Raw genomic sequence first — 22218 nt, 5'->3', positions numbered from 1 at the left:
AAACAGCCATAATGCTCGGGTCTTATTTTCTACAGTTGACAGGCTAACAAACCCTCCTGTGTCAGTGGCAGCTGAACTTCATTCGACCATGGCCTGCAATGACTTTGCCAAATTCTTCACTGAAAAAATCCAAAAGATTAGACAAGCAATTGGTACATCAACAGCAGATCCAGGATATGTACTGTGTCCACCAAAAAACTGTTTAAACACCATGAAACAGTTTCAACCTATTAACAGCAAAGACCTGGAGGACATCTTAGGTCAACTGAACCCCTCCTCCTGCTGTTTAGATGTCCTGCCAACAAGTTTTTTCAAAAAGGTCTCAAAGACTTTAGAGTCAGACCTGTTACAGATCGTCAACTTTTCTTTATTATCAGGTGTGTTTCCAGAATCACTAAAAACTGCTGTAATCAAACCTATACTGAAAAAGGACAATCTTGACAAGACACAAATGAACAACTACAGGCCGATCTCAAATCTCCCGTTTTTAAGTAAGATCATTGAAAAAGCAGTTTCTCAACAGCTCAGTTACTTCTTAAAACAGAATAATTGCTACGATGCCTTCCAGTCAGGTTTTAGACAGAACCACAGCACTGAAACCGCTCTGACCAAAGTGTTTAATGACATATGTCTGAATACAGACAGTGGAAAAATGTCAGTCTTAGTTTTACTGGATCTCAGTGCAGCATTTGATACAGTTGACCACAACATATTACTCAAACGACTGGAGAACTGGACAGGTCTTTCAGGAACTGTACTAAACTGGTTCAAAACATACGTAGAAAACAGGAAATACTTTGTATCAATAGGTAACTTCACATCTGAGCAGACAAGTATCACATGTGGAGTTCCCCAAGGTTCCATCTTGGGACCCCTTCTGTTTAACATCTACATGCTCCCACTGGCACAGATTATAAACAACAACAAAATAAACTATCACAGCTATGCAGATGACACACAAATATATATCACAATGTCACCAGGAGACCGAGGCCCTGTACAGGCTCTTGGTAAATGCATTGAGGAAATCAATGACTGGTTGTGCCACAATTTTCTCCAGCTAAACAAAAACAAAACTGAGGTAATAGTCTTTGGCGCCAAAGAAAAACGATTACAGGTCACCAGAGAACTTCAATCTATACATCTAAAAACCACAAACCAGGCGAGAAATTTGGGTGTAGTGATGGATGCAGACCTAAACTTAGAAAAACACATTAAGACAATAACAAAGTCAGCTTACTATCACCTCAAGAATATATCAAGGATAAAAGATCTGATGTCTCAACAGGACCTGGAAAAACTAGTCCATGCATTCATCTTTAGTAGGCTTGATTACTGTAACAGCATCTTTACAGGTCTACCTAAAAAATCAGTCAGACAACTACAGCTCATTCAGAACTCTGCTGCTCGAGTCCTCACTAAGACCAAAAAAGTGGACCACATCAGTCCAGCTCTGAGGTCCTTACACTGGCTGCCTGTCCGTCAGAGGATAGACTTTAAAGTTCTGATGCTGGCCTATAAAGCTCTGAATGGTTTAGGACCAAAATACATCAATGACCTCCTGACCCAGTATGAACCATCCAGATCCCTCAGGTCATCTGGATCCGGTCTTTTATCAGTTCCCAGAGTCAGAACCAGACACGGAGAAGCTGCATTCAGCTTTTATGCTCCTTATATCTGGAACAAACTCCCAGAAAGCCTCAGATCAGCTGAAACACTCAGTTTATTTAAATCCAGGTTGAAGACTCACCTGTTCTCAGCTGCATTTGAATAAAGCACCAAATCCACACTTTAAGCTTAAATTTCAAAACTTACATTTAACTACTGATTTTATCTACTGTTCTGATTTTATCTGTTTTGATTTTATATACTGTTGTTTGTTGTTTGTTTGTTAATTAGTTAGTTAGTTTATTTGCTTGTTTTAATCAATTTTAAATCATGCTTTTTATTTGTTCTTGTTTCTAATGTCTCTGTAAAGCACTTTGAATCACCTTGTTGTTGAATTGTGCTATACAAATAAACTTGCCTTGCCTTGCCTAATACTATTATCATATTGCAGAACTATAGTAAAAATAGATACCAAGCATTTAAAAAAAATTTTGTCTCACTGTGGAGCACATCTGTACATATTAAAGGGAAAAAATCATTTTGAGATAAACTGCAATATAACAAAGGTTGGAATGCTTTCTGAATGCATTGTATTTAAAAATTAACTGGGTTAGCGACCAAAGACCAAACTGGACTTTGTAGACTTTTGCTATTCTATTAAACAGAATTATTTTACTTAGCAATTTATGCCAATTAAACTGTTTTTAATTATTTTTGGATTTTTAGTTATTTAAAAAAATCGAGCTATGGATGGTATTTTATTTTTCAATGGGAGAAAGCGTCCATGGTAAGCCATTTAAAAAGACCTGGGGAAGCCCCTCCCCCAAAAAACAAATCAAATCGAAAACGAGTATGTTAAGTCTGTACAGGTGTACATCAATGGGTGTATAAAATAAGTAAAATATATAATTTCTACAGTTACGGATTTAAACAAAATCCGAAACTACACTTTCTAAGTAAACTTGAGGGCTATTTGAATTTGTTGTGAAAAGAAGACGCTCGCGATATCCGGAACTGCGTCATGGGGACTGGATTCCTATTGGCTACGGGCAGATAAATCTACGCATGACGTTATTTTGAAATTTCAGTGGCGAAGCGTTGCTTGTCAGTGAGAGTTGCACTACAGCCTTTGCGACACTTCTAGAAATTCAAAGTTAGTCACATACAGTGGGATAAAATGTCTTTTTCACGAGCTCCTTTGAGGAGATTCAACGAACACGTAGGTAAGTAAAAGCTAACGGCTGTAGCATGCTGCCAAATTCAACCACTTAACGTTAAATGGCTTATGTTCGCTGGCTAAAGCTAAGCAAGCGTTAAGGCACATTTGGTTAGCGGGGTTTCTTGTTTAACGTATATAAATTAATAAAACATAGCCACGGGTGGTTATTTGTTTACATAACAAAGGCCTGATGGTGTTTATGATACCACTGTTGATTGCGGTGATCGACATTACAGCTAACGTCTTCTTGTTGTTCGAAGGTTGCGCCCCTCCTCCGGGGTCCTATGAGGTTAAACCTGGGGACCTGAGAGGAGTGGCATCCTTTGACAAATCTGATCGATTCAAACCTCCTAAAGCGGGTGAGTGGCTCTGCTACATGTAATGCTACAGGAAATGGTGTAACTGGTAACACAACGTTAGTACCACTGTTTTTCTTTTGTGTCTTCAGCTGATGGAGCTGCTATGCTGCCGCCACCACCATCGCCTTCCAGAAATGCCTTAGTTTCTCCTGTCCGCAGGACTCTGTCGCTTGATGTCCTTGTGAGTTTAATGTTATTGTTAACGCCACTCTGCAGAGCCTGCTGATCATAGAGTTGCTTGAGATATACAATATTTGTTTCCTTTGTCTTTCCCTTGTCAAAAACTAGCCTGAAGGGTCAAGTGCAAAGAAAGACAGGAATGGCATGACTGCGGAGAGGAAGCAGCAGAAACTACTGGAGAAGGAGGTACACCTCAAAGATTGATAGTCCTCTGTAATCAGTAGCTTGTGTCCTTAGTTATTACTGTGGAACTGGTGCACCAGTAAGTGTTCAAGCTGCTGTTCATCCTGTTGGTGCCTGTACCAGAAAGATAGTTTGAGCTTTGATTCTTCCCAGATCCGGTCCCTGGTGCAACAGCGTGGGGAGCAGGATCGTCGGGTACTCGCCCTGGAAGAAGAGCTAAAGAAGGTAGAGGCCAAGCTGTTGGCTGCAATCAGGGAAAGGACCGGGCTCACTGCCAGTGTTACCACACTTGAGAGACAGCGAGCTGAACTCAAGAAAGTCAACGAGTTCCTAAAAAACAAGGTATGCTGATATCTAGGCTCTACTTGTATTTAGAAATACCGTCATGAGTGTGTTTGGACTTGAATGGTGGGTGTTTTTTATTTTTTATTTTTTTTCAAGGTGTCTGCTGATACAACAAAAAAGAGAATCAATTCCCTTACCATGGAGTTGATGGAAGCTAGGAACACTTTGGATGTGAAAAACCAGGTATGATTCATTCAGTTTGTTAAATCCTACCTTAATATTAACCCATGTGCAGTAATAAATTGTCTTTTTTTTTTTTTATTCAGGAATTTAGTGTACTTCAGATTAACACTGAAGGCCAAATAAAAGTTTTAGAAACTGACCTACAAGCTGCAAGGGCTACACTCGCAGCTTTAAAGGACAGGAATAAAGACTTGGGTAAGATTTAAGACTATATATCTATCTATTACATATGCAGAATGTGTAGGTGAACTAATTAGGGATGCTATCTTTCTCTAGAGGACCTCCATCAGGTGACAAAAAGTCAGAATGAAGATCTGGAAAACGAAAATGCTCGATTACATGGTGAGTTTTCTTTTGGATTTTTCACAAAGTCTGTTGAGTTGAACTGGAAGGCAAATGAACATTTTCACCATCTTTGACTTGGGAATAACATTAGTAAGCAAGTAGCATCACCTTTACTGTGTTTCTTTTTAATGGTTGCATTCTCTGCCAGCTGTGATACGGGAGCTCAGGGAGGAGATCCGTGTAGTGCAGGGATACCTGGATGCAACCAATGATGAAAACCAGGTATAAACTAGATTTACATTACCACATGCTGCAAATATGTATTTATTAATTTGTCTTCCCCCATCTTTTATTCATAAATTGTGAAAGTCATGTTTAATCCATCTTTGTGGCCATAGGAGCTCCGCTTGAAGATTCAAGAGAAGACACAGAACACTGTTGCTGGTTCCCAAGTGGAGAAACTAAAGTGAGCAAACGCTTAATGTATATCTAATTAAATTTATCCTTCCTGCGTGTCTTATATGTTCATTTGTCATTTTTCCACAGGCAGCTGGAGTCCGAACTAGAGCGGTGTGTTTCTGAGCTTGAAACCACTCAAGATGCGCTGCGGCAAAAAGAGGAGGTGGTACGCAAACTCCAGCAAGAGCTGCAGTCAACAAAGGATGCTTTATGGGAAATGGAAAAGAAGTTGGAGGAACAAGAGCAGGAGCTGAAGTCTTCTATGAGTGCCATGGAGGAACAAATAAAGTTAGCCAACCAAGATGTTCAAGAATCTCAAGTGACAGTAGGCCAGCAGGAAGCAGAGCTTTCTAGACTGAGGGAGGTGCTCCGGAGAACGGAGAAGGAGCTGGATGAGCGAGTGGCGCATCTTGAACAGAGGTGTCTGTTTTCCGAGGAAGAGAGAAGTATGTTCATCCTGAGCCAGTGGCTTTGGCTATTCAAGGTACAGAAAATAATTCCAGGTTTGTGAAGTTCTTGTTTTTATATATCTTAGGCAAGACTCAGGAGGAGGGACTAAGGAGGGTGGAAGAGTTGAAGAAGGAGCTGGGCTTGCTAAAGGAGGCTAAAAAAGAGGAGACAAAGAGATGCACTGAGCTCCAGGAAGAACATGCCAAGCTTACTGAGGAACTGGCAAAGGAAAGGGTGAGACAAACTTTTTCTTGTCTGTTGGGTTTGCTGTTGTTTTTTGTTAACCAAAACTCAGTGCAATAACTTTTAAGCTGTAACTTATTGTTTCTTTTTTTTTGTCTTTTCACCTCTCCCTGCAGTCATTAGTGGACTCCCTATCTGTGCTAGTGGAGCAGGTGCAAGAGGATTCTGAGAATCGGTTCAGACAGCTAAAGGAAGAGATGGAGGAGGTCCTGGGAGAGCTTGCCCTTATGGAAGAACAGGAGCAGAATAATCAGGAAATGACAGAGAGTCGGGAGACCCTCCAAAGGCAGCTGGAGAGACAGCTGAGTGATACAGAAGCACTTTTGGAGAGGTGAGCAACCAAAGGGCAAGCAAACTGATGGGTGTCACTGCCCATGTGTTACTATTTTTGACCCACTAGACTGGCAGCATGTCCTGGCATGCACTGTAAATAAAGCGGGGAGAAAATAATTGCTGTGCATCAGTCCATCACAAGCATGACGGAGTCAGTGGGTCACTGTCTCTGTTTTAGACCAATTTAAAGTTTCCAAATGTACTGACTTCATCCTTGGTGTATAAAGAAAGGAGGGCACTTGGTGACCATGTTTTCTTTCTTTTCTCTTTTTGAGAGTCTGGTAAATGTAAGAGGTTTGGAGGGCCACGTCACTTTAATATTGATGATGTGCACCTTGTAGCTAGGGCTGCAAGCGAAGATTTTATTACGACTCAAGGTTATTCCATACCATAGACTAATTCTCTTATGGTTTGTTCGCACCAAACACAAATAAAAGTTTGGCAACACGAGAATATTCGCTGCAGCCGACAAGGTAATTGGAATGAAATTAAGGGAGCAGTTTCATGAGAAAACAGAAAGTCCTATTATTCCACTTACATTTGTACAAGTTCACTCCGTTAACACTACATAAAAGTGAAGTTAAACCATAGAGCTCCAGTTTTCTTCAAATAGCATCAGTAAGCTCTTCCTCCAGTTGTGATAGTCAGTGGCATCAGGAGGAAATCCCAGTGGCCGGGTTTTCACAAGGCAACATGAAGCGAATAGTTTATGAAAGTTGAAGTATTCACCCCAGATCACCTCGTTACGTAGACCGTAGATGTGTGCTCGCAACAACCCCTGCTGTTGTTGCGAGCACAGTTATTCCACTATATCTTCCAATATTATTATTTATTTATTTATGTGTTTTTAAAAAAAATCCAAACCCAAAGATGCAGTAATTTATTAATGTTTTTAGGAAGTTGAGGAAGAAAAAGTTTGAAAAACTGTCTCATCTGTTTTTCTAAATGCAGTGTTACTTGATGCATTATGTGACCACTGCTATTTGATTTTGTATATTTTTTGATACTTCTGTCAATTGTTATAGTGAATTGGGTGTTTTAGGAACGTAAACTGACAATGTGTCTTATTATTATTATTATTATTATTATTTATTTATTTTTTTTAAGTAAAAGCAATGACATGGCAGCTGTGAAAGAGGAGCATTTAGCTGCTGTGAGAGTGCTTGAAGAGGCGCACACAAAGTCCCTGAGCAAGATGGCAGAAACTGTCACGGAGCTGGAAAGGTGAGCGCTCAAGCGTCTGTAGTTCTTGGATGTGTCTCTTGAAAAGCCAGTTTGATTTGTGCTTGCTTTAAATGTGGATTTCTGCCAGAGCGTGGGCTTCACGGGATGCTCGTTTTAATTTTCAGTACCAGAGAGGCTTTAAAGGAAGCAAAGGAAAGGCAGAGAGAGCTAGAACTTGAAATTAAGGAGGTGATCCTCACAGGGTTTCAACAGAAGGAGGAGGAGATCAAGAGAGTCAGGGAATGGTTAAAAGAGCAGCAGGCGATACAGTTAGCTGGAGTGAAAGCCAGCGAGCAGATTTTGAGGTATCCTAAAAAAAAATTTTTTTTATTTTTTTTTTTTAAAACAAAATTTCTACCTTTGCTAAAGTTGTCACTTTTCTACCTTTCTCTTTGACTTTGTAGAATGTTGCTGGAGGTGCAGGCTTGCCTTGCACAAAAAGATGATGAGATGAAGGCCGCGGAGGCGAGCCACGCTGTTCAGATCAGTCAGCTACAGCAGGAGGTACAGCTGCAGAAAAAGGAGAAAGAAGACGCACTGGGACAACTGGGGGAAGAGAGAGGTCAGAGTGTAGCTCAGTTCCAAAAAGAGAGGGAAAAAGCCCAGAAACTGCTGGAGGAAATCAGTGGGGAAAAGGAGGAAATGACGACACAGCTCAAACAAGAAAGAGAGGAGAAGGTTAAAATTCAGATCGCCCTTCAGGAGGAGAAGGAAGCATGTGAGGTTGAAAGGAAAGACCACCAGCAGCTAAGGTCAGAGGTGATCATACTACAGACTGAGCTCGAGAGATTAAAGGAGGAAAGGAAAGGTCTACTGTCTCAGGTAGAGCTCAGAGACCAATCTAAGGTGGATCTTGAAAATCAACTTAGCACGGCCGAGCAGGCCAGAAATCTGCTTCAGTCTCACCTGGATGAGGTTGAACAAGAAACCGAGAGCTTCCGGGCCCAATTAGGCCTCGCAGAAGAGAAAACACAAGCTCTGCAGCTCGTGTTGGATGAGGTGCGACAAGACGGACGAGCTATAAGAGAGCAGGTAAAAGTACTGACTCAGGAGAAGGTTACGCTGCAGTGGGAGTTGGAGGAGCAGCGGCAGGAACTGCAAAGACAAATAACTGAAGCACAAGAGAAGAGGTGAGAGAGGTTGATCTTTGTGTGTCCTCCGGAGGTTTTTGCTGTTACAATTTGTGCATTTTTTAACTCATCATATACTTTCTTTTAAGTTCTTCAAGTTCAGAGACCGAGCACTGGAAGAAACAATATGAGGAGCTGTTTGCCAAAGTCAAGCCCTTCCAGGTCTGTGATTTATTTTTATGACAACTCATAGAAACCCACACACGTTTTCATTAAAGTTGGACTAATTAGTATTTTTAGATTAATAACAGCAAAACCCCTCCTTGTTTAATTGGTTTAGTTGACAGGGTGCATGCATTTTATGTTTATCTTACCAGCAAAATAAAACTGCCACATATGAACCCGCAGATATTTCTCACCCACCTCTGCTGTTCAGGCTGTCTTTTAGTTGTCTTCAGCTCAATTAACAGCTTCAGTACTTCTACACACTCTCTTTGGAGCTCCAGAGTTCTAATAATCCCAATTTACTCTATTCACCCAGCATCAAATGGCTCACAGACACAGTTGGTGGAGGTTTTTAGAAGTGAATGGAGCAGTACTTGCACAGTACTTTTCTAGTCTTACCGATTGAAGTGCTTTTAAGCAACTAAAAGGCAAGACTTTTTTTTTTTTTTCCCTGAAGATTTGAAGAGTGGAGATGTGTATTCATCAAGTGGTCAAATCAAAATGAATGTTGATGTCATAACATTTCTGTGAACACACAGTTATCAGAATAATAGTGAAAACTAATTAATGTGTGTCTGCAGGAACAGCTCAATGCCTTTGCAGCAGAGCGAAATGCACTACTTAATGAGAACGGGGCAAACCAGGAGGAATTAAACAAACTGGCTGACGCTTACGCTCGCCTCTTGGGACACCAGAACCAGAAGCAGAAGATCAAACACGTGGTGAAGCTGAAGGATGAGAACATCTCTCTGAAACAGGTAAAACGTGATGCAGAATTGCCTGCCTTCCAAAACGCAGACATCATTTCAAGCTAACATGCCTCTACACTACACCCTCCCCACCTTCTTTTTATTTATTTATTTTCCCTTTTTTTTCGTGTGTGTGTAGGAGGTGTCTAAGCTTCGCTCTCAGGTGAGCTGGCTAAAGACTGATCTGGAGCAAGTGAAGTCAAAGCTCCCCGGTGCGCCTCGCCGCAGGTTTGACCCCAGCAAAGCTTTCCAACAAGATAAGGAGAACAGGCAAACTGAAACGTCTGAGCCGCTTAAAGACGGTAAGCACGTTCATCTGGCCAGAACCTTGAAGGAATGATGAGATGAACTATGACATTTTTTTTGTGGATGAGTCTCATTTTTATGTAACTCCTAAAGTGTTTTTAAAACTCTGATTCTCTGTTTGTTTTGTTAGGAAACCATTATGGGCTTTAGGACTCTGCTAGCAGTGCTGCCAAGAGACTTTTCTGAGATCTAGTATCTGTGGGTTATGAGAGTGTAAACTGAGGTTTTACAGCCTTTTGTTTTAGTGTGTACATTTTGTTTGGATTTTTTTTTTTTTTTTTTTTTTTAACAAAAACTGTTTAAACTTAATGAGGTAAAAGATGGAATAAAGTCTTAGATGCTAACAATTGGAGATCAAAAGTATAACTGGCTAAAAATCCAAGGTGCATTTTGCTAACTGAATTTTAATCTTTTTCATTAATCTTAGGGTTGTAGTAATTATCTCATGGGGAAAAGCTCTGTCTTATTCTGTAAATAAAGACAAATTTTAATACTCTTCTTGTGCCCAATCGTTCTTGAGACCTATTCACATGCTAGGTGTAGAAATGCTTTATAAGGAGCTTTTTTCTTTTCTCTCATTTGGATCATTTTGGCCATGTCTATCCTTAGCCAGAAGAGAGCACTCTAGGACTGCAGCCACAGGTTGGAGTACAGCAAAAGGCTACCACAGCCCATGTTTCAGCTGCACTATATATGAGCGACAAAAAAAACACAAATTCACATCTTTGCAGAGAAGAGCCTTGGGTTATGGGTCAGGAAGCTTTATTTCCTTCAGTTGATAAGACATAGCCAGCAAGTATCAGGCCAGAAATTGACTTCGGGACCTTTTTACAGGCTATGAGTGGTGCTCCTGAAGTGGCGAGTCAGTCGCAGTAGCCCTCCAGGTGGTAAATGCTGCACGGCTTGTGGCAGCACTGTTCCACGATCCCTCTCTTCACTTTGGGCTCGTCGCGGCCCGACAAAGCCCTCCACAGTCGCTGGTCCTGTCTGGCCCTTTTAGACAGGAACCCTTTGAAGTGGAGAAAGTTTCCACAGCCCTGTGTTAAGTCCTGATGCTGCTGTGCAAATCTCCAGTTCCGCAAAATACCATTTACTGTTCACACTTTAATGGAGACTTAATGGCTAGTTAATCTGATCTCCCCAATCCATTTAGTCTTGTTAGTCTGTAGGAGATATGATGGAGCGCTAACGGAGGCATATCATAGCTTACACCCCTAATGTTAACGTCGAAACATCAATAGAGCGTTTGATGCGGAAGATCCAAAAAAGTTTCTAGAAATAACATAATGAATAATTTAGCGATTTCACAATTTTGATCAACTGGTTTTGTCACAGCATAGATGTTGAAAGCTACAAACCACAAGCCTGGCTACACCACTGAACTCAGAGGAGCCTGGAGTTAGGCTTTGCACACTAATGATGACTCAATACATTGATATAGTTCTGTAAAGTTTTCAGCATGTTGTCCCTAAACATTTTTCTTCCAGCTAGCATCCAATTTGGCATTTTCATTAGACTGAGTCTGAACTTTGAACACTGTGTTCAGAGACTAGACACACAAAGCACCACTGGGGTCTTGGGGTGATGTCATGCTGTTCCTTTCTGAACTCCCACCATCAAGGGGACAATTAGAGCTTATTTTACACAAGTCAAAAAAAAAGAGAAGCAGAACGGTGGTCTTACCGAGCAGATGTTCCACATCACGCTTGTGGGTCCGGCTCGGATTGTAGAAAAAGCCCCTTTCTCCACACACAAAGTAGAGGGCGTCCACCAGGTGGGAACCACACAGATGCTTGAGGGGGACCGAAGACCCCCCTGGAGAGCAGAGCATCAGCAGTAACAGCATGGACACTGCCCATGATACCCTGGCCATACGAGGGAGACCGCTTGAACAAAGGACAAAAAAGAGGACTTCATACACAAACATTTGAAAGCTATTCAGATTTTTATTGTGTTGGGTTTCAAAGAAAAGTGTAAAAGTGAATTCAGTTATTAATACATAATGCCTGAAGGTTTGGAGGAGTGAAAGAGCATGAAGTGATGCCGAATGATGACTTTTCCTGGCATTTTCTGTTAATAACTTCTTGTGAGATTCTACCTAATAGCTGCAAAGATGAGGCACGTGGCAATACCCCAACTCAAAATTTAGAAAGGAGGGAGAGGGGGGGAAAAGCTAATACTGCATTCTTTGATGGAAATGCCATTTGAAAAACAAGATCTGTGGAAGAGTTGTCGTATTCTCCAAATTTTCAGTGTTTGAGAAAAGAGGATCATTTGAAATGTTACATCTTGATGACGCACTTGGTCTTCACTCTGTTTTTCACAAGGCTAATGCAACATATAGTGATAATCTTTTTCTAAATAGAAAATCATCCCCAAAAATGTAATATTTTTGTAATGTTCTAAGTTTCATAGGTATATATTTTTTTCCTTTTTAGTTTTTTTTAGATTTCAGTCACCCAAAGTTGAGCCTAATGTTATTTCTGCACAGCCTCTGTTGAAGTAGATTGAAAATTGATTTTGTTCTCAGTCCGTTTGCTTTACTTTTATCCCCAGTTGAGCCAGATTTTATGATGGCCCCATCAAAGCTAGAAAGAATATGCCCCAGAATCACCAATGTGGATACTGTCAGTGTATCCTCAAGGTCAGCCCACACCTTGCTGTCCAGCTTAGCAGTTACAGTGCTCAAGAGTGGAGATGATTTGTCCAGTATTACAGAAGTGATATTAGTTAAATCCTATTTGTGATGCATATTCTTGCACGTTTGAAGTTCAGCTTCTGTTTCAAGGTGAAAAACATATTTAGCAGTCATTTAGAAACTATATAGACCTTTTGTGGACATCATATAATGTACTGCAGATTATTGGATTGAAAATAAATCATTTTAACAGTGTCTTTAACAATGCACCTGTGCCAGACATTACAGCATTGGCAGAACACTCTATCGGGTCCGCCACTCCTCTATCCCTCTCGGCCTTGTGCCAGGCTCCTTGGCACAGTAGATGGGTTGAATTATAGATTCTGCCCACACTTTATTTTCATCCTGGTTATTATACACATAAATTTTAACAGTGAAAATCTTGAGGGAATACAGAGAAACTTCCTTACCTGTGTTTGAGGCCTGAGTGCAGCAGAGCAGCTGGTGGTTAAAGATGAAAAGGGCCTAGGCATATAGGGCTATACTGGTAGAGAACATCTCTACTTGGCTACCTTTGCCCCTTAATAACTCTCCACCTGGCTTTTGTCAGCCTCAGCGGAAAACCCTAAGGTCCTCTCATTAAAACCCTGATCTAAGCATGCTGATCTGCTCTTCAGTCGCACTACGTCATTTAACGGAGTGTGGACCTGCAATAACGGGATGTAGTTGAGAAGGCAGACATCCAGCGATGCCCAACTCAACCCCTGCTGTGTGTTGTCCTGACTTGCTCTGGTAACAGGATGACTGACAAACACCATATGCCATGTTCTGATCACAAGCGCCATGGACTTCCAAGTTTGCCAGTGACCACTGCTGGTGTTTTTAGGTACTGTCACATAGGACTCATGTGAATAATGTTTGCGTCATTCAAGTCCAAGTTACAGATGTACATATGCAAGTTCACATGGGCGTTTTTATTTAGTCGAGAAAAAAGTTATATTGTATTATATTCGTGCCTTTATCCCCATATCACAATGCAAAAGACACACACACGCACAAATAATATAGAAATCTCTTAAAAACTAAAAATGACTGAATTCTATGTGTATATATATATATATATATATATATATATATATATATATATATATATATATATATATATATATGCATATACATGTGTATATACACTGACTACAAATATAAATGTATGACATTTATAATAATATATATATATATACTCTAAATGATAAAATACTCCTATCAAATTTTGTACAAATTTATTTTTTGAAACTAATTATGAATTAGAAATGTAGTCACATTTCTAGATGTTGTGGACATGTGGATTAATAGCTTGCTGACATTTTCTTAAACAACTTACACTCAGCAAATGCTGTAGATGATGTGGACTCAGAAAATGTATTTTTAAAAGGACACTAGAAAAACTTGCAAAGAGATGCAGATGTTAATAAGATGACTGCTAAAAGCATGAACCTGGTTATTATAGTACCTGCTATGGTTACGGTTTCTAGGTTGAGGAGGGAATTTGGCACAATGTCACAAACTTTTATCTTTCCAGGTCTTTGCAGTGTTGTTGCGCTTTTATTGAAGAATAATAATGATAACACAAAATGAACAAATTACATTTGTGTTACTACAGCTTTACTGCTTGGACCCATAAAAAGACAAATAATTCTCATAATGTAAAATGTTGACCATTCACTGCATGCAACCAGTAAATATATTCATCATTAGTTCTGTTAATCTATTTACAATTTACAATTCATGGTAGTTACATTCTTTTATAGCTTTTCTGCTATCATATGAACTCTTCTATGTGCGATGTGAAATGTAAATCTTTTCTTTTTTTTTATTACATTACTTATCTTGCAGTTAACCTAACATTTAAAATACAGTTTTCCGATTCTATTCAAGAATTAGCATTATTTGAGCATTAACCTTCAGAAATTATTCTGTGCAGCCGAGGAATCTGCCAGCTTCAAAGCTTCGTGTGTTTTTTGAACTTGACGAAACAATTGCGTAAGCAGTGGGGGACTTTAACAAGCATCTGGAAATGGAGGAATCTAAAAATGGGGTCTCCCATTCTTCAACAATGTAGTTTCATATTTTTATCTAACACTTTTAAATAGAAAAGGAGGTTATACAAAAAAATTGAGTCAATATTTAGTATGACCACCCTTATTCTTCAACACAGCCGGAACACTCTTAGGGAAACATTATAATTTCTTTAATTAGTCTTTGGGAATAGTTCTCCAGGCTTCTTGAAGGACATTCAAAGCTCTTCTTTGGATGTTGGCTGTCTTTTGTTCCGTTTTCTGTCAAGAGGAACCCACACTGCTTCAATTATGTTGATGTCCAGGTTCTGGGGCAGCCAATCCATGACTGAGAGTGTTGGCATTGCCGAGTTTTAGGAATCACTTTGCCTGCTTTACGCGATACCTTTTTTATTTTAAAGAAATGGGAACAATTTATGTATTTTTGTGATAGGCTGCTAGGAACAAAGTGCCTAAATGTACAATGTAAAATGGGATTTATGAATAAAAGATACCTGGTAGCACTTCCGACACTGTTTCATTCACGTCTTGTCTTGTTAAAATAAATAAATATTCTTAACAGCAATATCTGTACAATTTTTCTTTGTAACATTGTTACTTATTTAAGCCTTTTGTAACTATTCTTTTTCAGTTCCAAAGACAGATTTATAGACTATGTTTCCAGCTCTAATGGGCCATGGGCATTTATGCTTATGTTATTAATGCTATAGTCCAAAAGCATACACAAACACAACAAATACAACAGTGACAACCGAAGCAGAATTTGTCCTCTATTAATGTTTCTCCATAGATCAATCCTGCAAAAGATGCTTAATCATGTTATTTAATGTGCAGTGATTTCTCATTCCACTCAAGAGAGCATCCATAAGTCTTAGTATTTCTTCTCTGTGTATATCTAATTGATTCATGTTAGGTAAATCTGATGCTGGTAATTAGTTTTTATCCTGAAAGCACACGTGTTCAATCAAAGATTTCGTTTTTGCTTTGGTTATTTTTATTTAAAGGAGTTCTGTGCTGCTTTTCCCTTATGAATAGCAGAAGGAGCGGGAGCTCCTTAAGGAAATTATAAAAACAGGAATGATCTCTTATTAGCTATTGTACTGTCAAACAAGGGAAAAGCAAGATTAAGAACTGTTTGCGCGGTAGAAATGTTATAATTTAATTTACACTGCACAAACACAGGTTATGCTCACATTTGACCGCTGATTCATATGGCCTATACTTGTTTTAATAGAAACAAGCAAGACAGCTACAGCCTTGAAATTCTTCTACATGTTTTTCACCAACTGCCAGAGACTAATTAACCCAAAGTTCAACTTGTTGTTCATTTATTTTCCACAAGGGGAATGAAAGCTGTTTCTAATGAGTAGACAGAAAAAATCTTGTCGGTTTTTACCATTTTGAATATGTAATTAATTGTTTTTTCATGGCTGACATGATCTAATATTCTTTTAATCAGTAAAATAACCTCACATTAAGGGCTCTGTGTGCTAACATGGCTTTTAGGGACCTCAGAAATAATTTGAAACAGATTTTGACAAAAGAGACGTTATAACTAAATGACAAGGGAGGGTCTTTTGAGGAATCCTTAAACAGTGGGTAAGCACCTTAGCTCTGCGAATCGAGAAGGTGTTAAATGCAGAACCAGGAAAGGTCCAACTTTGCCATGCTTTGAAACTCGTTCCTTGAGGGATCAGAGCAAAGCGGCAAGAGCTGCGAACAACAGACACATCCTTTCCTCCCCGATCGCATGGCTGCTTCAAACATGCACATCAAACAGCTTAGAACTAGCAGATGCCCTAGACATGCAGAAACAGACAAAAGTTGGGTGGAAAGTCGGCTGGGTCCCTAAGGTGGGAATTACGTAACTCCTCTTCTCTTCTACTGTGTTTGAGGAGATAAAAGGGAGTGAGGAGTTCAGGCTAGTGAGATGTTGTTAATCTGCTCTGATAGGGAGCCTTTTTACTCCCATAATTATCCCAGACTTTCTGAGGATGGAAACTGAAGAGACTTAGAACATTAAAAAATCGTTGACTGACACAGCAGACAACAGAAACAGCTCGGATCATTATATTTTTATGTGAGATTTTGAACCATATAAGGCAGAAGTAATGAGAGAGATTTCCATAAGTCAACCCTGAGAAGCAGATACTGATGCAAAGCCTTTCGCGAGGATTCATCTGTGCTTTAATGGAGCAAATCTTTGAATATTGAGCAACTTCTATTTAAAACGACTCCAGGCCAAATAAGGAAAACATCAAATAAGTGTCCAAAAAAAAAAATTTTGGCAAGGGCAAAGAGTTTGGATTCTGGCAGGTCAAAAGCCCCCGTCATATCCAAACACTGTGTCATGCATGTGTGTGCAGACACACAAAAGACAGACTGGACACGTCCTCCTGTTCCAGACACTGCCCTCCATGTGTGTCACGGCCTGCTGGCTCAGATCCATGACAGAACGCCACAGAGTTTCAAAAATCCTTGGTTAGAGTGTGTGTGTGTGTGTGTCTATACTGTGAGTGAGAGGGTGAGGGCTGCCCTGGTGTCTGAACTCTCATGTCGTGCCGGTGACAGTTGCTAATGCAGTACTAACCTCTGTCATGACCTACTTTGCTATGCCACCTTTGTCCAGATCCTTATATTACACACATTTAAGTGCACACACTCACACGGAATATTAAAAAATTTAAAAAAGAAATGAATCCCCTTCCAATTCCAAAGACATTTCTCAAAAACTATACTTGTGCGCACACAGACGTTTGAGTTGATTAGATTTAGGAGCTGACAGCATGGGTTGGGGGACCGAGCTTGGTAAGAGCATGGTTTGACAGCTGAGAAAATGGCTACATGTTATAAATGTGACAAGCCCCCAAGAGATAGGTGATGCAGGACAGAATGATGGCCAGTTTGATTTTCAGCCCAGAAAATAGATATCTATTTAAACCCTCATGTGACTGGCCTTTTCAAGTTGAGCTCAGCGCAAGACAAGAGAATTTCATTTAGGAGTGCCATTTTACTACTTTTTGGTTTGATGGATTGATATGGGAGCTTCTGCTTCTTCTCTGAAGGGATTTTTTCTCCCCTCATCCAATCTGAAGGGAAAAGGATGTTGTGACTTTTTGAATTGTGACCCTCCCAAACGGGTATTATACCCTTCAATGCCCCAATAAGAGGTAGCATCAGCTTGAAATGTGTTTGATCTCTCACATTTCTCAACAAAACAGGGGGGTCACTTCAGCTAGGGATTGGCGGGGTGCAGTTTCTATGTTTTTGGTGCTTACAGCATTCGGAACCAGTTTTGAGGTCGCATCTGTCTTATGTTTACGGCCATGTTAGTGTGAGGCTAGTGACATTAGCATATGTCTGTCTTTTGCAGTTTAGCTTGCTGATTAGCCCCATATAATGCCCATTATCTAGTGTCATTACAACCAATATCAAAAAGACAGGGAACATCCTGTAAGGTGGCTCCTCTTGTTTGTGCTACCCTTTAGCTTAGCGATCCCATAAAGCCTTCACAGAACGTCTGTCAGGATCAAACATAAAAGTCTGCATCAGATTTCATGGTGTTCCATTAAACAGCTGTTTTGAGAGTTGTTTTGAAGCAAAGCCACAAGTTTGAAGTAAAAAGATCAACAAAAGTCAGTAGAGTCCATCATGTGGGACTCCACTTTTAACCACATTTTAACTAAAATTCATTGGAGTCTGTTGAATCTTTACAATGACCAAGTTTAGAACTAGTATGTAGCTGAGAGTAATATCACTATGCGGAGTAGACTAGATGGAGGAATAGCTTTTTGATTATAGCCATGTTGTGCACAGATTCTAAAAAAATGTTTAAGAGTGTGTATGTGTGTCTGCACGTTTGCACAAATCGATACGGTTGGTATCACCCCCCTGAGTCTGTCTCCCCCTGCTCTTAAAGATAAAGCAGAGAGAGCAGACCTCCAGCCAGACGTATGAGTGGGATTAACAACAGGCGCTTATTTGGGAGAAGAAAAGAGGCAAAAGCTAAAGATATAAGGATTTCAACACTTTTCATTATTTTGTAGAGAATGTGTACAGCAGGTACTGTCAAGGAAAAGGTCAAAATCAATCAATCCAATGTTCTCTGTCAACCTGCCTCAAATTGCATATTGACCCATTGTAACAGTCTCCAAACTGGTGGATTAGTATGTGTTGACAACTTTAATGCTGGAGTGGAGCTTTTCTGCAAGAGTATCTATGTGCCGTTATTGGGTATCTCGTGGAGTTTGAGTTGACATTACTAAGCCAGAGTTGTTCGTTTCACTCCTTTCTCTATCTCTTCCTTTAAAACCTTCTCTCACATATGTGGCTGAGAGAGATAGGAAGAAAGAGAGGGAGAAAGAGATAGAGAGGTGGTTGCTTACATAGCAGAATGCCAAACATGTCCACGTTTGTGTGTATGTGCATGTATATCTGACACTTGAGAGTTATCTCGATCTGTTACTGTCCGCTTTTGCAGGAGCTGTCAGTGCAACACACACATATATATTATATATATATAAAATGATGTGTAGCTACGTTGACTCGTTGGCATCCACTGGGTTCGCATATAGCATGTTGAACAGGAAGTACGAGCTTTGATATGTTGATGAGAACCTTTTATGTTCTGTGTTTGTGTCTCAGAGAGAATGTGTGTGTGTGTGTGTGTCTGTGCATGTGTTTTACTCTTTTGCTCAAGAGCAGGAGGGAGATGCTTCAGATGTGTTGTACTTTCATTCCGGAGTCCTCCTTTGAGGTAAGAGGATCCCATGGAAACTTAACATTTCATTGTGGCTTGCCGCTGATAAAGATTGAATTATCTGTGTTCTCCTTAAATCCCCATTCAATTTTTTTTTTTAACAGGGATGAAAGATTTTGTCTGCGGTGCCCTGGGAGCTGTGTACCCTGCTGTTTGGTAATATCTGAAATTAATTCCTCCACCAGTCCCAGTTGTGCCTAAACAATTCAAGGGCAGTGTTAGATCCTCAAATTGAGAATTTACTGAAAGGCCTTTGTACCACCGCCAGTGATAGCGTTTTTGTTAAGGATAATTCCATTTATCATTACTGTGTCCTACCACAAACTGGTTTGTATTACCCAAACAACAAATTATATGTGACGCTCAATCACAAGGGTTGTTACTCATTAATGGAAGTTGTTTTTTTTCCCCTTCTTAAAGCCAGGGTTAAAGAAGAAGAAAGAAAACAGATAATTCTTTGAAGTGGAAGCAGAGGTCTCCACAAAGAAGAATTTCAAGAAACAGAAGGCAGGGTGGGAATGGAGAAAGGTGAAGCAGAAGACTCTGTTTTTAGTTTTGTTGAAAGCACACAAGCATACTTAATTTTATCCAGGCAGGGGTTGCTCATAAATTCAACACTATCTGGACCTTAGTTTCTCATCCACTCAATATTTCCACTATACACACACGCACAAGCATGATCACCTTTCTTGGCCTTTGCCCTGGCTCAGAAGATGGTTGCCTCGAGATGTGAGCCGTTCTGAATGCAGATTCTGCATGCTGGACCGCAAATATAATAAAATATAGACATTGCTAATAGAGTCTGGCAGTTATGCCTTTGGATGAGGTTAAAGGGCTTCCTTTTTAACTCAGCGCTACATTTGAAGGGTCTCTGGTGATTAAACCAAGAGTTAATTGTACGAATTTCAAGAAGCAGAACTTTTCAGCCAGTGCGAAAATGAAATGATCATTTTACCTATTGTTACATTTACAAAAACAAGAACCAAAACCAAAAACATGCAAACAGAAAGATCTTCAAAGAGTGTTTGATCTCCAGTTGAGCTGTAGAGCAGTTTTAGTCTCAAATATTTACTTTGTGTTTCTTTTTTTGTCTTATGCATGCACATAAATATACAGTGGAATTCTGATGAAAAGTACACCAAGTGGTTTCACACTATTGCACAGCAGCTGCACAGTAATGTGAAAACCAAGCCAAAGAGCAAAGTGATAAAGAAAAAAAAGTGGGATTCAACTTTAAGAGAAATTAGCTTTGGAAATGTTTCACGAGGAAAGAAATGCACTGAGTGCTACACACAATCAAAACAGCTTTTATCTACAGAAAAACTTCACAGAACACCTTAAATGCTGACACTTTATTTTTTATTGATGTAATTTTAAACACATTTTGTGGCTATGTGATTAAAAGATAAAAACCGGTGTAAAATAACAAAAAACCAATGATATAGCAGGCCCGTTTTTCTGTTTTGTTTTTTAAGGTCCTCTATCGCCTAAAATGTATGGTTCTTTAATTGCAGCTTTTTATTGGGTGAACATAAATACATGGTGTAATATATGAGCTAATTAAGTAACTTGCTTCGTTGGTGAGGTGTCAGCAGTGATGTGGGTGTTGTAGCCTCGATTGCAAAGTGGCTGAGATGACTTTCTTCCACAGAGATAGGGTGACATCTGGAGAGAGCTGGGAGTAGACCTGCTGCTCCTTTGTGTTGAAAGGAGCCAGTTGAGGCGTTTCGGGCATCTGGATAAGATGCCTCCTGGGCGCTTCCCTATGGAGGTTTACCAGGCAAGTCCAACTTGGAAGAGACCTCCGGGTATCTCCAGAAGCTACTGGAGAGATTATATATCTTATCTGGTTTGGGCATGCCTTGGGCTTCTTCCAGGAGCAGCTGGAAATTGCTGCTGGGGAGGAGGACATCTGGAGTGCCCTGCTTAGCCTACTGCCACTGGAAGACAATTTTGGATAAGCAGAAGATAATGGATGATTGATGGCTGCGTAATTAGCTAGCGACAGGTCTGTAAACTGATTGGTTAACTTCAAAGAAATGTGCTACTTTGTAGAAATAATTCAACAATGCAATGTTACATACACTATCAGAGAATTCCCTCTGTGTGATTGACAAGATCAAAAACCAATTACTGAACCTTAGGGCCCCCACTCTGCACTTCTTTAAAGCAGCCAAGATTGTCTAGTAAAAGTAAAGAGAGTTCCAGAAACACTTCTGAAAGTCTTTGTGAGTGAACAGCAAAAAAACCCAAAAAAAACAACAACCCACCTACATGTTCACTACTTGTTATTTTTGTCAGAGTTGTTATTTTAACAGTAAGTGGGTGGAGAGACATCTACTCCTTTTGTTTGTACTTTTAGACATTTGGATTGTAGGGGGCAGTTACTTGAGGTAATGCATTTATAGAGGGAACTTTCATTCAGGTGCACCACGGGGAAAGCAACAGTTTTTCACAGTATTCTCTGTAGCACGTAAACCACCACTGAAATATAAAGTTAGGCTGCATAACTAATGCTCTTCTAGCTGTTCCCAGAGAGCTGATTGGAATTAAATTCTTGTGCCTTTGATTTCACTAAATCCCAAATCACTTTGATTTAAGCCCAGACATGGCCAGTCTATCAGTTCTAGTACTCCACATTCCCTTTTCTCGGTCAAACAGTCTCTGCACCGCGTTGAAATTTGCTTGGGGTCATTGTCTTGTTAAACCCACAATTAATCAGTTTTACTTCAGAATGTTCATAGTTTTTATGGACAGAGTTTCTAGGTGTAGCCAAGTGGTAGAGGCTTGCACTTCGGTAGTCTCAGAATCTCATGTCTGCTTTTCGCAAATGATGTGGTTCAGTTGGCTTCATTAAACGATGGCCTCCAGTTTGTACTGGAGCGGTTTGCAGGTGAGTGGGAAGTGACAGGAATGAGAATCAGCACCTCCAAGTCTGAGGCCATGGTTCGCAGCTGAAAAGGGTGAAGTGAAGAAAGAACAAGATTGCAGATACAAGTGACGGAAAGGAGCTTCCTCAAGGCAAGGCAAGGCAAGGCAAGGCAAAGCAAGGCAAGGCAAGGCAAGGCAAGGCAAGTTTATTTGTATAGCACAATTCAACAACAAGGTGATTCAAAGTGCTTTACAGAGACATTAGAAACAAGAACAAATAAAAAGCATGATTTAAAATTGATTAAATCAAGCAAACAAACAAACAAACAAACAAACAAACAAACAAACAAACAACAGTATATAAAATCAAAACAGATAAAATCAGAACAGTAGATAAAATCAGTAGTTAAATGTAAGTTTTGAAATTTAAGCTTAAAGTGTGGATTTGGTGCTT

General features: G+C 39.9%; 2 protein-coding genes across 4 annotated transcripts; one reads left to right on the top strand and one right to left on the bottom strand.

Moving 5' to 3' along the window:
• Window positions 1–2537: 2537 nt before the first annotated feature.
• Window positions 2538–9705, top strand: hmmr (hyaluronan-mediated motility receptor (RHAMM)). Of its 3 annotated transcripts, XM_085289631.1 has the most exons (20): window positions 2549–2831; window positions 3088–3186; window positions 3276–3367; window positions 3475–3552; window positions 3703–3891; window positions 3991–4077; window positions 4161–4272; window positions 4354–4419; window positions 4571–4644; window positions 4761–4828; window positions 4909–5267; window positions 5357–5505; window positions 5631–5845; window positions 6955–7071; window positions 7197–7376; window positions 7476–8201; window positions 8291–8363; window positions 8948–9124; window positions 9255–9417; window positions 9552–9705. In XM_085289631.1, exons 1-20 carry the CDS (start codon window positions 2786–2788, stop codon window positions 9569–9571), a joined length of 3090 nt encoding a protein of 1029 aa, XP_085145757.1. In that variant the 5' UTR covers window positions 2549–2785; the 3' UTR covers window positions 9572–9705. The 3 variants fall into 3 exon arrangements, with proteins under 3 accessions (XP_085145747.1, XP_085145757.1, XP_085145765.1); XM_085289621.1 differs by lacking the exon at window positions 9552–9705 and having other exon boundaries at window positions 2538–2831; window positions 9255–9470; XM_085289639.1 differs by lacking the exon at window positions 7197–7376 and having other exon boundaries at window positions 2551–2831.
• A 320-nt stretch (window positions 9706–10025) lies between these two features.
• LOC146582002 (insulin-like) lies at window positions 10026–12837 on the bottom strand. The gene is made up of 3 exons (XM_085289653.1): window positions 12530–12837; window positions 11105–11307; window positions 10026–10430 (listed from the first exon to the last, which is right to left on the bottom strand). The coding sequence occupies exons 2-3, from the start codon at window positions 11292–11294 to the stop codon at window positions 10285–10287; spliced, it is 336 nt and encodes a 111-aa protein (XP_085145779.1). The 5' UTR covers window positions 11295–11307; window positions 12530–12837; the 3' UTR covers window positions 10026–10284.
• Window positions 12838–22218: the final 9381 nt, after the last annotated feature.

The sequence above is a fragment of the Mchenga conophoros genome, linkage group LG2, assembly GCF_057382185.1.
Source record: "Mchenga conophoros isolate Kocher_MC1m ecotype Shallow Benthic linkage group LG2, M_conophoros_male_GT1.1, whole genome shotgun sequence".
Taxonomy (NCBI): domain Eukaryota; kingdom Metazoa; phylum Chordata; class Actinopteri; order Cichliformes; family Cichlidae; genus Mchenga; species Mchenga conophoros.
The sequence above is the reverse complement of the archived record's forward strand: the minus strand, read 5'-3'. Positions and strand labels throughout refer to the sequence as shown.

Excerpts from the sequence above, each read along its gene's own strand:
- LOC146582002 (XM_085289653.1), bottom strand. The coding sequence starts at position 11,294 with ATGGCCAGGGTATCATGGGCAGTGTCCATGCTGTTACTGCTGATGCTC. Across the intron at positions 10,431-11,104 it reads TGATGTGGAACATCTGCTCG|GGTTCCTGTCTAAAAGGGCC; the intron begins GTAAGACCACCG and ends TCCACTTCAAAG.
- hmmr (XM_085289621.1), top strand. The coding sequence starts at position 2,786 with ATGTCTTTTTCACGAGCTCCTTTGAGGAGATTCAACGAACACGTAG. Across the intron at positions 4,078-4,160 it reads CTTTGGATGTGAAAAACCAG|GAATTTAGTGTACTTCAGAT; the intron begins GTATGATTCATT and ends TTTTTTATTCAG. Across the intron at positions 8,364-8,947 it reads CCAAAGTCAAGCCCTTCCAG|GAACAGCTCAATGCCTTTGC; the intron begins GTCTGTGATTTA and ends GTGTGTCTGCAG.